At 34.9% G+C, this 13,328-nt stretch overlaps 1 protein-coding gene across 1 annotated transcript in view; it reads left to right on the top strand.

Annotated features, from left to right (window-relative positions):
* Positions 1-4,675, top strand: part of LOC149798918 (podocan-like) — a 48,888-nt gene extending 44,213 nt beyond the window's left edge. The window contains exon 2 of the mRNA XM_089957003.1: positions 1,138-4,675. Coding sequence (XP_089813129.1) covers positions 1,161-2,768 — 1,608 coding nt within the window. The 5' untranslated portion in view covers positions 1,138-1,160 and the 3' untranslated portion in view covers positions 2,769-4,675. The remainder of the gene's footprint in view (positions 1-1,137) is intronic.
* The last annotated feature ends 8,653 nt before the right edge of the window (positions 4,676-13,328 follow it).

Genomic DNA, 13,328 nt, shown 5'->3' with positions numbered 1-13,328 from the left:
ACTCTAAGGCAGTTTCAAAGAAGTAATGGAGCAGCCACAAAGCTTTGAATGACTATATCGACGTTAACAGAAAGATAACACTGATGTGGTGTGCTGACTAGTTTGTTGTTGCCATTGGTGGATGAAACACTAGTGGTTACCAGTACAGAGACAATTTCATACCAAATTGTAAATTAAAAGAAATGACACTGAACTATTGTTTCAGTCAAGTTTTGTGTTAACATATCAAAAAGTATGTGTTAGATAGTAGATAAAAAGGTAGTGCTGCATAACAGTCGAAACGTTGGTGTTGGGTAGTAGATAACTATTTAACTTTACTTCTACCTTTGTGATCCAAGTATTTTAAATGGAAACTACCTATAACGAAGCCCCATTTTTAACCTAATGCATAATATTACATTTCCCTTGTGTCCCTTAGTGACATTTCCATGTTATATTTCCCTTGTGTTTCTAAGTGTCATTTCCATGTTAAATTTCTTTTCTATCCCTAAGTGTCAATTCCATGTTAAATTTCCCTTGTGTATCTAAGTATCACTTCCATGTTAAATTTCCATTGTGTCCCTAAGTGTCATTTCCATGTTAAATTCCTCTTGTGACTCATATTATTGAGATCAACTCTATTTAATAATGTTACCATTTTACCAGTTCAAACAATGTTATAATTCACCCTCAGTGTTAAATTACATTTATGCCCAATATCACCACACCTACGGGCTTAATGATATTCCTATGAATGCCCCCAATTGCCACATGTTAATTTGTTTACCTCAGAGTTAATAACGAATTATCGGAGTCTATAATATTAGATGTTATTAACATGCATGACAGCAGTCCAGAAATATATACTCCTGTGACCGAACCGTGATAACAACACATGATACTAGATACACCTATTTAAATTAATATAAAAAATTCCAGAACTGTATGTGAGTGTGTACTTGCCCTGGCGTCATTTGTGATTCATGGTTTCTTCTAGTCGTTATGTAATTTTGTAGAGCGATATCCACTCTGCTGGCATTACGTGATTGGTCGTTTATGTCTGCATTGATTTACATGTCATATACATCTTCATATTTTGCCTTAATAACTCAATCTGAATGTCTGAATACCAACTAAAGCATTCTGTCTCCTTTGTAGGTAGTGTGGTTCCTTGTTTGAAGATGACAGCGATACCGGTTTACGTAATGCTCTTCTCAATGTTGGTATTCCTTCACAGAACTACGACTTTCGAATGCCCAGAGGACTTTCCCTGTGATTGTCTTGAAGAATACGAATCGTCATCGCAACTGCAGCGAAGAATTCAGACACAATTCAACATAATCCAGTGTGAGGGACAATTTGACCTCCAGTTGTTAAATTTCAGTTTTATTAAAACGAAAATAATTTCTCGGATAACTTTCTTTAATACATCAATAGAAAACCTTGATGCTAATACTTTCCAAAATCTTAATGTGAAAGAGGTTGTGATAAAGAAAAATCCGCTTATAAACATCAGTGAGTATGCATTTGCACCGGCTAGAATGAGTTTGGAAAAATTAACGTTAGAAAATGTTGGACTTGTTTTCGATGCTGGAGGTAGCATGCTCTTTTTAAAAAATTGTACAAACCTCAGATACCTAAATTTGGATAGAAATGGGAAGTTCCCTCTTTATTTTCCAGGAGGTCTTTTTCGGAACCTTTATTTGATTTCTCTAGAACAGCTATCTCTAAGAAAATGTGAGATTGCACTTATGTCTGACACAGCTTTTCAAGGTCTAGAAAGTCTCTCAGAACTAGATATCTCTATTAATAACATGTCCATCATACCATCAGCAATTCTAAGTGTTCAAAATTTACAAACGTTGAAACTGTCACACAATACAAAAATATACTATATTCCAGACGGTGCATTTCACACACTTCGGAATTTAAAAGTTTTGGAAATCAGTCATACTGGGATAAACACTATTGACTATAATGCCTTCAAAGGATTAGAAGAATCCTTAGAGGAGCTTTATCTAAACAATTGTGATTTACCTGATGGGCATTTCGATGCGTTGAAGAGATTGAAGAAATTGCGTGTGCTCAACATCTCCAACAACAGGATTACCCATATTCATAATGTGTCCTTCGAGGGATTTGTAAATCTTGAAAATCTGGATATTAGTGCTAACCCATTGCTTTTTCTTGATACAATGTTTAGAGGTATAGAGAGGAAATTAAAAGTCTTGAGCATTAAAGAACTTGGACTGACCTCTTTACCGTTGGGAACGCTAGACTCACTACTTGTTCTGGAAATCTTAGATGCATCCCGAAATGATTTTAGAGGAATTTATGAAAGTTTCTTTTCAGGGATCAGGGCCAAAACCATCTTTCTTAAGAACATGAAAATTAATCAGATTTCAGCCGATGCTTTTGAGGAAATTCCACATGGAATTAAACTATTCTTGGATGGCAATTCTATTTCGAGCATTTCATTTTTAATGGATTTACCATCATGTACTTTTCATACGCTGTCTTTGGAAGAGAATCCAGTCTCGTGCGATTGTGACACACTTATGATTATTTCCACCAACAGGGTCTCCAACATATCTGGCACATGTGCAGACGGTGACTTTGCAGGCAAAATGTTTGGTCATTTAAAAGGAGATCCTAGATTATTAGAACACTGCAACTTTAACTACAGCGATATTAATCATTATTGCCGTGGAAGTAGTGGACAAAGCAAGAGTCATACTGTTAATCAAATAAGTATCTTGGTCTCGCTGCTCTTCTTTGCTTATATGTAAATTGATAGTTTCTAAAACGATATTTGTAATATTAAACAGAAAGACTATAAGAATAGATACATTTCTTGGCTAAGTCTACGTGGCAGAGAGATATTTGTTTCATTAGCAAAACTGTATATGCTTTATAATATGCATCTCTCTAGTTTGTGAGTACGAAATCAGGAGTATGTGCATCATAAGACGAACAGATCTTTTTGGAACTTCCTTGTCTTACTGTTCCTATTTTTTTTTCTTTATAAATTGCAGAAATAGTTAACCGCTCCGGTGGTCTACTGGTTAGAGCGTCCGCCTCGGATGCGGGAGGTCGTGGGTTCAATCCTTGGCCGAATCATACCAGAGACTTACAAAAATGGTACTAACAGCTGCCTCGCTTAACGTTCAGCATCAAAAGGTTAGTGTTAGGACTGGTCGGCCTGGTGTCAGGATAATGTGACTGGGTGGGACGTCATGCTACATGTCTGCGGCATGATGCCCCAGTGCTAAACATCACATTAACTGCCACATTGCAGACATCGTAGCGATATGACTGAAAAATTGTTAAAGCTACGTTAAAAATCAAAATCACATCACAGCAAAAATAGTTTATACCTAGTATTACTGCGTTCGTAAGTGTTACTTATCGTTGTCGTATCCCCACACTAGTGGTTTGGTAAAAATTGTATACTACTCCAGAACTGTCAAAATGTATATTACTGATAACACTCACAAGAGGCCCAAGTGTGCCTGGTATCGTTCAACCTGGCTTACAAAACAGATGACCATTTTAACTACGCAGCCTCTTGTAGTATTCTAACAATATATAGTATGTAAACTATCACGCAAAACTATATATAATGTTAATTCTTACGTATTTTACCTTATCCTGATAAATATTGTTTCCAAAGATAAATGAATAATTAATATGCATAGTCTCTTGCTTATGACCAAAGTCGTCCAAGATCTTGATGTAAGTAAATCTAATAGATCTAAATATACGGATTCAAGAATAGTAACAAAATCAGCCAGTCAGATGCAAGATCTTGATTAAAATGATCGGAACCCTTCCAAACTTGTCCACGATCCTGCTGATATAAGCCCATATTTCAATTTTCGATCAAAATCCGATCGGAATTATGGCTTCCGGTGTGGTAATAGCCTCAGTCAGTCACATACCAAATCTCCATATAATTAGGCATGAGTCTTTTTCATTATTCAAACAGTCCACAAATATGATTCTCGTTTATATTCATGTATTGCGGAAGTGAGGCTAAGCAGGTCATTTTGGTATACAACCCAAAAAGCAACACACAGCTTCATTCACTACAATGTAATTAACACGAGATTGTCAGGGTACCACCACTCACACTAACTTCAAAAATAGAGAAGTACGATGAAAAATGTACATAATGCTGAAGTAGTTTTATAACGCCTTCTAATACCGATTTTCATCATATATTTATCTAAGTTATATACTTATTTGTACTCTAACTTAAATCGTTTATAATGGTATAGACAACATTGTCAATAAATAATTATTACACAAAAAATATGTGCTGATCAGTATAAATTCAAATACTAATTTTTAACTTCTCACAGTAGCATTGGTGATAGAGATGCTAATTTCAGGGTAGGTGGATGCTTAAATTATTAACTTCACTATGATAAGAATACAAAAAATGTTAAGAGTTAGAATTATAAAACCAGACTAGTTGTTCTATGATTTACTGTTTGATGTTAAATGACAAATTTAGAACCGTTATATTTTATTTATCAGCATATCATATTTGTTTTTGTTTTAATTTTATATTTCATGTTTAAATTTTTTGTACCGCTGTATTTGTATGGGGATGTGTTGATCTAATGTTGTGAGAACTTGTAGCCCAGAACCCTTTTTTGTAGAATTTAGCAAATAAAATATAAAACAAGAATCTTCGTTACTGATTTGTTCCTGGAATAGTTTAGCGGTAAACATTGATGTTGCATTTGTTATTCCTCACTATCGACCTAATGGTTTGGGATCATTTTTATTATATGAATACAATCTAAGAAGGGTCTAAATCTCATCAGCTAATGCGTTCAAATATCTTGATATGAACCCACATTTATTCCTTGATGTACACAAAATGATGCCGATGGTAGAGAAGATTAACGGTGTTCTGCGATGCCGCTGTTGACATGTGCATGGGATAGATACAAAAGCGTATATTGCCCGCCTTTTCTTCCAGACCGAGGAGAATGAATCTCAGTCAAGAGCCAGCGTCCCAATAATTTGAGTACATAATGTATTCTCTGTTCGAAGCCACGTGCTGTATGCTGTAATTGTTTGAATCATTACATTTCAATCTGCATTACCTATCCTTGCTGACAGATAATCGCTTGTTTATATAAAATGTTGGTCATAACATCGTTGTCGACCGATGGTAGCGGTTTTCGCTTCTGTGTTGTTGTTGTTGTTGTTGTGGGGTTTAAAGCCATTTTTCAGCACACGATAGGCTACGCATGGCGGCCAGTATTAATGGTGGAGGAAGAACCCGGGAAAACCCCGGGAAGAACCACCGACCCTCGAGAAGCTACTAGCAAGCTTTCTCACATACCCACAGAGGCCGAATCCTAGACTCGAACCCACGCAGACAGAGGTGAGATGGTAGTGATCCGTAACGGAGAGCGCTTTAGACCAATCGGCCGCTTCCGTGTAAAACTCATGCAGCTCATCGTACTGACACTTCTAAAGTGGGCTTTAAAGGAGTCGACCATTTAATTTTCACAGGAGGTAGTGTGCAGTGGGGTGGGAGAAGAATTCTTTAAATAAATAAATTTCTGACTAAATAGTTTGAAAACAATATTCTTGCTCTGGTTTATATAAACAATAAGTATTATGTCATTAAATTAGCTGACAACAAACTGACTTGAGGTAAAAGAAAAACTCCTGCTTGTAAGAAAATTTCAGTCACTCCACTCCAAAACTTTATAAGTTCCAGTGTTTTTCCAAACCTGATCACTTCCACTTAGGTATTATGGGATTGCAGACCACATGTAATATCTACTGACCTCAGAAATCGAAGTTTGACAACGTGCAAAAAACCCATACCTCCAAAACTGAATGTTTGACAACGGAAGTGCTTCAGTGAGAATGGCAATTTTGCGTTTTGCAAAAATATGTCAATACAGTTTTGCAAAGAATTTTACTTCGTTCAAATTACAATAAAGATATAGACTGACTTTAGCATTTCATCACACTAAAAATGTAAAGAAGTTAAGTATTTTGATCTACAAGTATCTTGTTAGACTCTTAACATACATTCGTGTTAGCCCATGTGGTCTGCGTACGGATAATATCAAAAACGGGATAGTAAATCTGCAGATAACAGAGGTACATACTTGGTCGCGATTGTGCAGAGTACGACCAACCCACCCACCTGGACAGCAAGTTAACTGGTCGGTCTCAAAATTGTAAGTTTCTTTCGCCGATACATTTGACCAGATCTTAACCACATATTAGATACGCTCATATTAATTTCCCATGCACAAAAACCAGCCAATCGACTTAACGATTTTTGTGTACAGACAAAAAAAAAAAATGGAAAATAATAAGCGACGCATATATGTAACAAAATAGAGTTCACATTAGATAGTCATCAACATCATCATGCAACATTGACAAGTCTTGATGCGATAATATTTTCTGTCAAATTTGCTAAAATTCTGTTGAGGATATAAAGTTTAATTACTGTGGCTATATTAAACAGAATAATAAAGTCTACGGTTCCAATGAATCTGACTTTTACACAAACAAATTTAGTAGTTGTTATAAAGTAGTTTTAAACTTTTAGTAAAGGTAGTCATATTTGGACGTCTGTGATGTGATTTGGATTTTGTAACGTAGCTTTAACAATGTATCAGTCATATCGCTACGATGTCTACAGTGTGGCAGTTTATAGTGATGTCTAGCACTGGGTCATCATGTCGCAGACATGTAGCATGATGTCCCACCCAGTCACATTATCCTGACACCAGGCCGACTAGTCCTAACACTAACCAATTAATGCTGAGCGCCAAGCGAGGCAGCTGTTAGTACCATTTTTGTAAGTCTTTGGTATGACTTGGCCGGGGATAGAACCCACGACCTCCCGCATCCGAGGCGGACGCTCTAACCACTAGGCCACCGGAGCGGTATAATTTAGACATCAAAGTTAGCCAAGTTCTATACAAACAAAAAAAAGACTTTGCAAATAACTGCAATGAACATATGAATTGCCCAAAAAGTAGTGCACAAAACCTGTTAAAATATCAGTGATTAATATTTATGGCACATTAATATGGTATTACTAACAGCTGTCAAACTAAACATATCGAAATTTCTTCAACACATTTATGAGTTTCGTATGTGCAAAAATTTTAGCAATAATTATCCGCAAATGAATTTAAAAACATGGAAACGGTAAATATATTCTACTGAAGCAAAATCAATAATACAACAGCAACACAACGAAAATGAAACAAATAATTATTGTTACGTCCTAGGGGCTGAAACAATATAATAAGAAAAAGCAAAAACCCATCAAACATTCTATAATCCAAAAAATAAATTTATTTCCCTAAAAAACAAAGTCAAACCAACTGAAAAAATTAAAAAAGACTTATAGTATGATATAATTCCTAAAATGTCCTAACTGTACTATCGAATTCAGTTATCCTGAAACACTCCAAAAGTATTTCGAATGAATTTTCTAGTGTGCTTATGTTGTAGCATCAGAGAAGGATCATTGTTCTAATACCCAAAGTTTTTTTTTTATTTCAAGGCAAATCTAATGAATATTTAATGTTACGAATGTCCTTCAATGTTTCACGGTAATCCAACGAAATTATTAAATATCCAGGGCCTTGAATGTTTCATAATAATCCAATAAGATACTGTTTGTTTAGAATAAATGTTTTCAGCTCTGCAATTTCAAGAAACAAACAATAAATCAATCTTGATCACCTCGACTGAATTATAACTGTAGAATAAGAATGCTGTGCGTTAATTCCTTTATATAGTCACGTAATGCTCATCAAATAAACAAATCTGAATTACTAGCAAAAATTTCCAAACATTTAAATTATTTTATATTGCAAAATATCTTAACAGTCGACACTTGACGTTTTTAAAATAATTTAATCCACCACCAGCTAAGGCAATCCTGACAGCTACAGTACAAATGTAATCCCAAAATCACATGGTGTCTTCCTGGCCTGCTTTCAAAATTCATGGCATGAACTTGGCAATTTGACCTTGATTTATGAATGGAAACAGTACTACATAATACATGTACTCTATACACCCGACGTGAAGAAGCCCTTAAAGTACATTTTATATTGTTAGAATCAATGATAAGACTATTGTCATTAACCCAAATGACTAAAACAAAAACTATATTATAAAAAAATCGTATGTGATTTAAATATCTGTAGCACGATAATTTTGTAAGGATATTCTGATGCCTGAATAATTCAGATGATTCTTCATTTACTCAGTCAAGGTGACACAGCTAAATTTTGATTTCGTTCGTCTCAGCTCATTTAAAGGTGTTTCACATATATACATTCGTTAGTTTAATGGATTTCCTCGTCAACTTTTTCTCTATTGTTGTGCATCAGTGATAGACGACAACAAGTTTGGTGGTTGGATTCAGCTTTGTGGTGTGCAGTTTTCAGGCTGCTTCGGTCTGTTCTGTTGGGCAAGGTGAATAAAGTGTCTTCTCTACGACACAGCCCAGTAGCCAACTCATCCAGCCCGAGAATAGAATCCGGTACTACTTCTTGTGTGTGTTAATTCATAAGTGTTTAAAACTCATCTAACATCCATAATTTATAGTTTATCAATGTCACTTATACAAATATTTAGTGTTTCTCTATCGTTTAAATAACAAATTTTTTATTTCAATCCCTAAGGTTTCTCTTTTTAATTTTTGGAAATTTGTTATGTCCCAATATATTGAAATGTATGCATTTTGTATTCTCAAATGATATTGTTTAAAAATCCATTATAATTCTTTTCTGGAAAAGGAAGATCTCTGCATAAAACACAGACATGTGATTCTCAGCAGCCTTTACCATGGGTTAGTTCCTTTGCTTTAAAGTCGTTCCAGTCTATATATACATGCAGTACATGGGTTTGTGCCAAACAGAGAAAATTCAAAATCATTCTCTCTCACTGATAATCGATTGTAACTGTATTCGCATACGTCGATTTAAGGACTAAAATTCAAACATTGCATTTTATTACAAGTGATCATCGTGTTACTTGTTTTCATAACTGGAAGTTTTAAAGGGGCTCGAATGCATAACTCACAATTAAAGACGGCCAGACTTGGACATACATAAGGCGGAACTCGTCTAAAAATAGTTTGACTACGTGACAAATCAAACTAGTAATCTAAAGCGTAAAGGACGTGAGAATGGATATTGGTGCTTGCAGTTTAAGTAATGGGACAATAAAAGACTATGTACTACTGTCATCGATGGTATGAAATTAATACATAGTAATGTACCCTCTTTGAAGTAAAGGAGCTTTAATAAGCAATTTTAGACAGTGGATAGAGCATTTGATAAAGCAAGTAATTTGTTGTGTAATGGGATCATGGGAGTCATCTTCCTGGCTTATGTCAAAGATTATTTGCTATGGAAAACATATCACATTGAACATTTCTTGAAAATTTGACAACATTAAACAAGCATTTTCTCCTGCACTTTGATAAACTACCAGTGTATTTTCGGGGAGATATGAATACAGGTATTTTCCACATAGTTGCGATGGAGTTTTAAATGTTGCTGTGGAAGCTGTCAAAAATAGAACTTGCCTTAAATACTCCATTAATATTTAACTAAATAAAGTTCTTTTTCTTTAAGTGGCAAAGTGTATTTTGATGATATTGTAATGGGAGCTAAACGTTTGTCACCTCATAAGTTAACGCACGAATGATGATAAATTAATACTGTATGATAATGTGATACTGTATGATGATAAATGAATATTGTTTGATATTGTATGTGTCATATCCCACTATCTACGAAGCTGCAGCAGTCGAAACTCTTCTCATATTCTAGGCCTATTTCACAAATGTGTTCATGTGAAGAGTTCTTTGGTGCCAACATTTGTGTCATATTGAAATTATTGGAAAGTTATTTTAAGAAAGAAATCTTCAGAAAAAAGCAATATGTCTACATGAACCCCTTTTATGCATTTTAAACCCATATTGCTATAGCTGCATACACAGGAAATTGATGAAAATTTCATTAAAAAGGTGGATAAGTTGAACATGCTTATACCACACACTATTCACATTAGTGTCGCATGGGTAGATTGCAAAAGCATGTCGAAAAGCCTCTCAAAGTCTACAGCTTTGATTTTGAAGGTGGAACCAAACCAATGAGATGTGTCACAACCTCGAGGCTTTAAGTAACATTATACATGTGTGCACATTATACACCAATCTCGCGCCCTTTTCCTACCAATGACCTAAATCTTAGTGCTTCAGACCTGACAACTGCATCATAAAGCGAGGAACTAGATAAAATTTCATCGAAATATATAGAGTATTTAAAACGTGACAGCATATATAAGGAAGCAAGTCACTGACTTCCCTTCTTTTTTTACTTTACCTTTTGGGCAGAGGTTGAGACCTTGTATACAAGGAACACTGTCAAGTCTAGATATACAGCAGTTTAAAGTTGCACGAGAAAGTAACTTAAATGGTTCAAGTATTTTACCAGTAAATGGACTGAGGGTGCTGATTTATATTTACTCCACTGTTGACTTAAATTTGAGACCAAAGTCATGGCTGTGGTATGACTAGTTATGATATATAAATGATTATGGTATGACTAGTTGTGATATATAAATGGCTATGGTATGACTAGTTGTGATATATAAATGGCTATGGTATGACTAGTTGTGATATATAAATGGCTATGGTATGACTAGTTGTGATATATAAATGGCTATGGTATGACTAGTTGTGATATATAAATGGCTATGGTATGACTAGTTGTGATATATAAATGGCTATGGTATGACTAGTTGTGATATATAAATGGCTATGGTATGACTATTTGTGATACATAAATGGCTGTTAAAGATCACGTACACCCAGTGTAACCCTGACGAAAGCCAATTATTTTACTCCAAGAATTTTTTTTCTAAAAATCTTAAACACAAGTCCCATCATGACCTCGACAACAACCAATCATTTTAAAATAAAAATAGAACTTGTTTACATGGTTGCTACAAATTTTGTGTCAATATCAGGATCTAGATCAACACCGGGTGTTTATAAAACGAACAGTCAAGGTCAAACTATTTTCTGAAAAAAGTATCATCTCTAGTGAATAAAATTACATTACAATATCACGTAATAAAAAAAATTAAAAAAATGAAACTGAAAAGCAATTAAATTGAAATAAATATATATTAAATCAGATATACTTAAAGCAAGTATACGTGACACTTCCCCCATAAAAAAAGAAAGATTTATACATAAAGCTTTCTTTTTACCACAGGCTAATAATACACGAGGTTAAAAAGAACTCATGTAAATTACAGTGTACATGAAATAATACACTGTTATACAAGGGAAAGTGCGTCTGCTATTAAATTATATTTTCCCTTGATGTGCCTGATGTCAAGATTATATTCCTGTAACAACAAACTCTTCCCTAGTAGTCTTTGATTTTTATTTTTCATCTTGCCGATGAAAGTAAGGGGGTTGTGGTCACTAAATACAATAATCGAAGAAGGAACTGAACTTAGTTAAACTTCAAAATGTTTTGTGCCCATATCAAAGCCAAACATTCCTTCTCGAGTGTTGAATAATTTATTTGGTGCTTATTTAAGTTTTAGAAAAATAGCACACTAGATGATCAATACCATTTTCATCTTCTTGAATCAAAACTGCTCCAACCCGAACATCACTTGCATCAACAGAGTTTCAATGACTGGCTGAAATTTGGAGCTGTAAGAACTGGCGCGCTTTTAAGTATCACTTTTAACTTGTCAAAAGCCTCCTGACATTTTTCTGTCCAAAGGAACTTGTTTTTCGTACTCAATGAATTTGTCAGGGGTTCAGCAATTATAGAAAAATTGGAACAAAATTTTCGATAGTATCCAGCCATACCCAAAAATTGCATCAGTTCCTTTTTATTAACAGGCACGGGAAACTGAGATAGCCTTGACTTTAGCATCTATAGGTTTAACTTGTCCATGTTCCACAATGTGTCCTAGAAAAGTTACACTAGCATGGCAGAACTCACTTTTAGATAAATTAATTGTCAAACATGAATCTGTTAGTCTGTCAAATATTTTTCGAATTGTTGCTAAATGTTCTTTCCAAGTGTCGTTGTAGATGATGACATCATCGATGTATGCATCACAATTGTCTAGACCAGAGGTAATCATATTCGTGAGACATTGAAATGTACTTGGCGACCCTTTCATCCCCAGCGGCATTACTTTATATTGGTAAAGTCCATATGGAGTCACGAATGCCGAAATATTCTATGCTTTTTCAGTTAGTGGGAGTTGCCAAAATCCTTTCAGAAGGTCAAATGTGGTGACATACTTGGCATTCCCAATCTTATCAATACAGTCATCGATTCTTGGTAATGGGAATAAATCTGCTTTTGTCACACTATTTACCTTCCTATAATCAGTACACATACGGAAAGTTTTATCTGGTTTTGGAACAAGTATGCATAGTGAACTCCAGTCATTTTTACTGGGCTTTATACAGTCATTCTTCAGCAAATATTGAATTTTTTTCTCTCAAAGTATTCCTGTTTGAGAGGGTTCTACCTGTACGGGTGTTGTTTGACAGGTTTGGAATTTACAATTTCAACGTCATGGAAAATTGTATTGGTTCTTGTAGGAATATCTGGAAATAAGTGCTCATATTCAAATAATAACTGTTTAAGTTCATTTCTTTCTTGCTCTTGCAAATGTGAACGTTTCTGGTCCAATATCAGTAGAATCCGATGATATTCCTGCACTTAAATCTTCACTGAGTCGGACAGGTACAACTAAATTAATTGCATGTTTAACCCGGCTATCTTTTTCAATATACTCTTTCAGCATGTTTATGTGACAGAGTTGTTTTTGTTCACGCCTCCCATGAGTATTTATCATGTAGTTTAAATCTTTTATTTTCTTGTCAACACTGTAGGGACCATAATACTTGGCCTGAAGAGGATTTTGTGGTATGGGCAAAAGAGCCAAGACTCTATCACCAGGCTGAAAGCTCCTTTCCTTCAAGTTTTTATCATATCTTGACTTCCTTTTGGATTAAGCAGAGTGCAGATTTGCTCTTGCGACCTAACAAGTCTTTGACAACTTATATCTAAAATTAGAAACATAATCAAGATGATTAATTTCAGAAACTTCATTAGAAAGAAGTTTCTCTTCAATAACTTTAATGGTCCACGCACAGTGTGTCCAAAAACCAGTTCAAAGGGACTGAAACCTAAAGATTCTTGAACTGATTCCCTAACAGCAAACAATAATAAATGAATGCCTTCATCCCAATCTTTACCCGTATCAAAACAATATGA

This window comes from Sinohyriopsis cumingii, chromosome 5 (assembly GCF_028554795.1).
Source record: "Sinohyriopsis cumingii isolate HCF-2022 chromosome 5, ASM2855479v2, whole genome shotgun sequence".
NCBI lineage: Eukaryota > Metazoa > Mollusca > Bivalvia > Unionida > Unionidae > Sinohyriopsis > Sinohyriopsis cumingii.
Note: the sequence above shows the minus strand (reverse complement) of the source record. Positions and strands in the feature narration are given on the sequence as shown.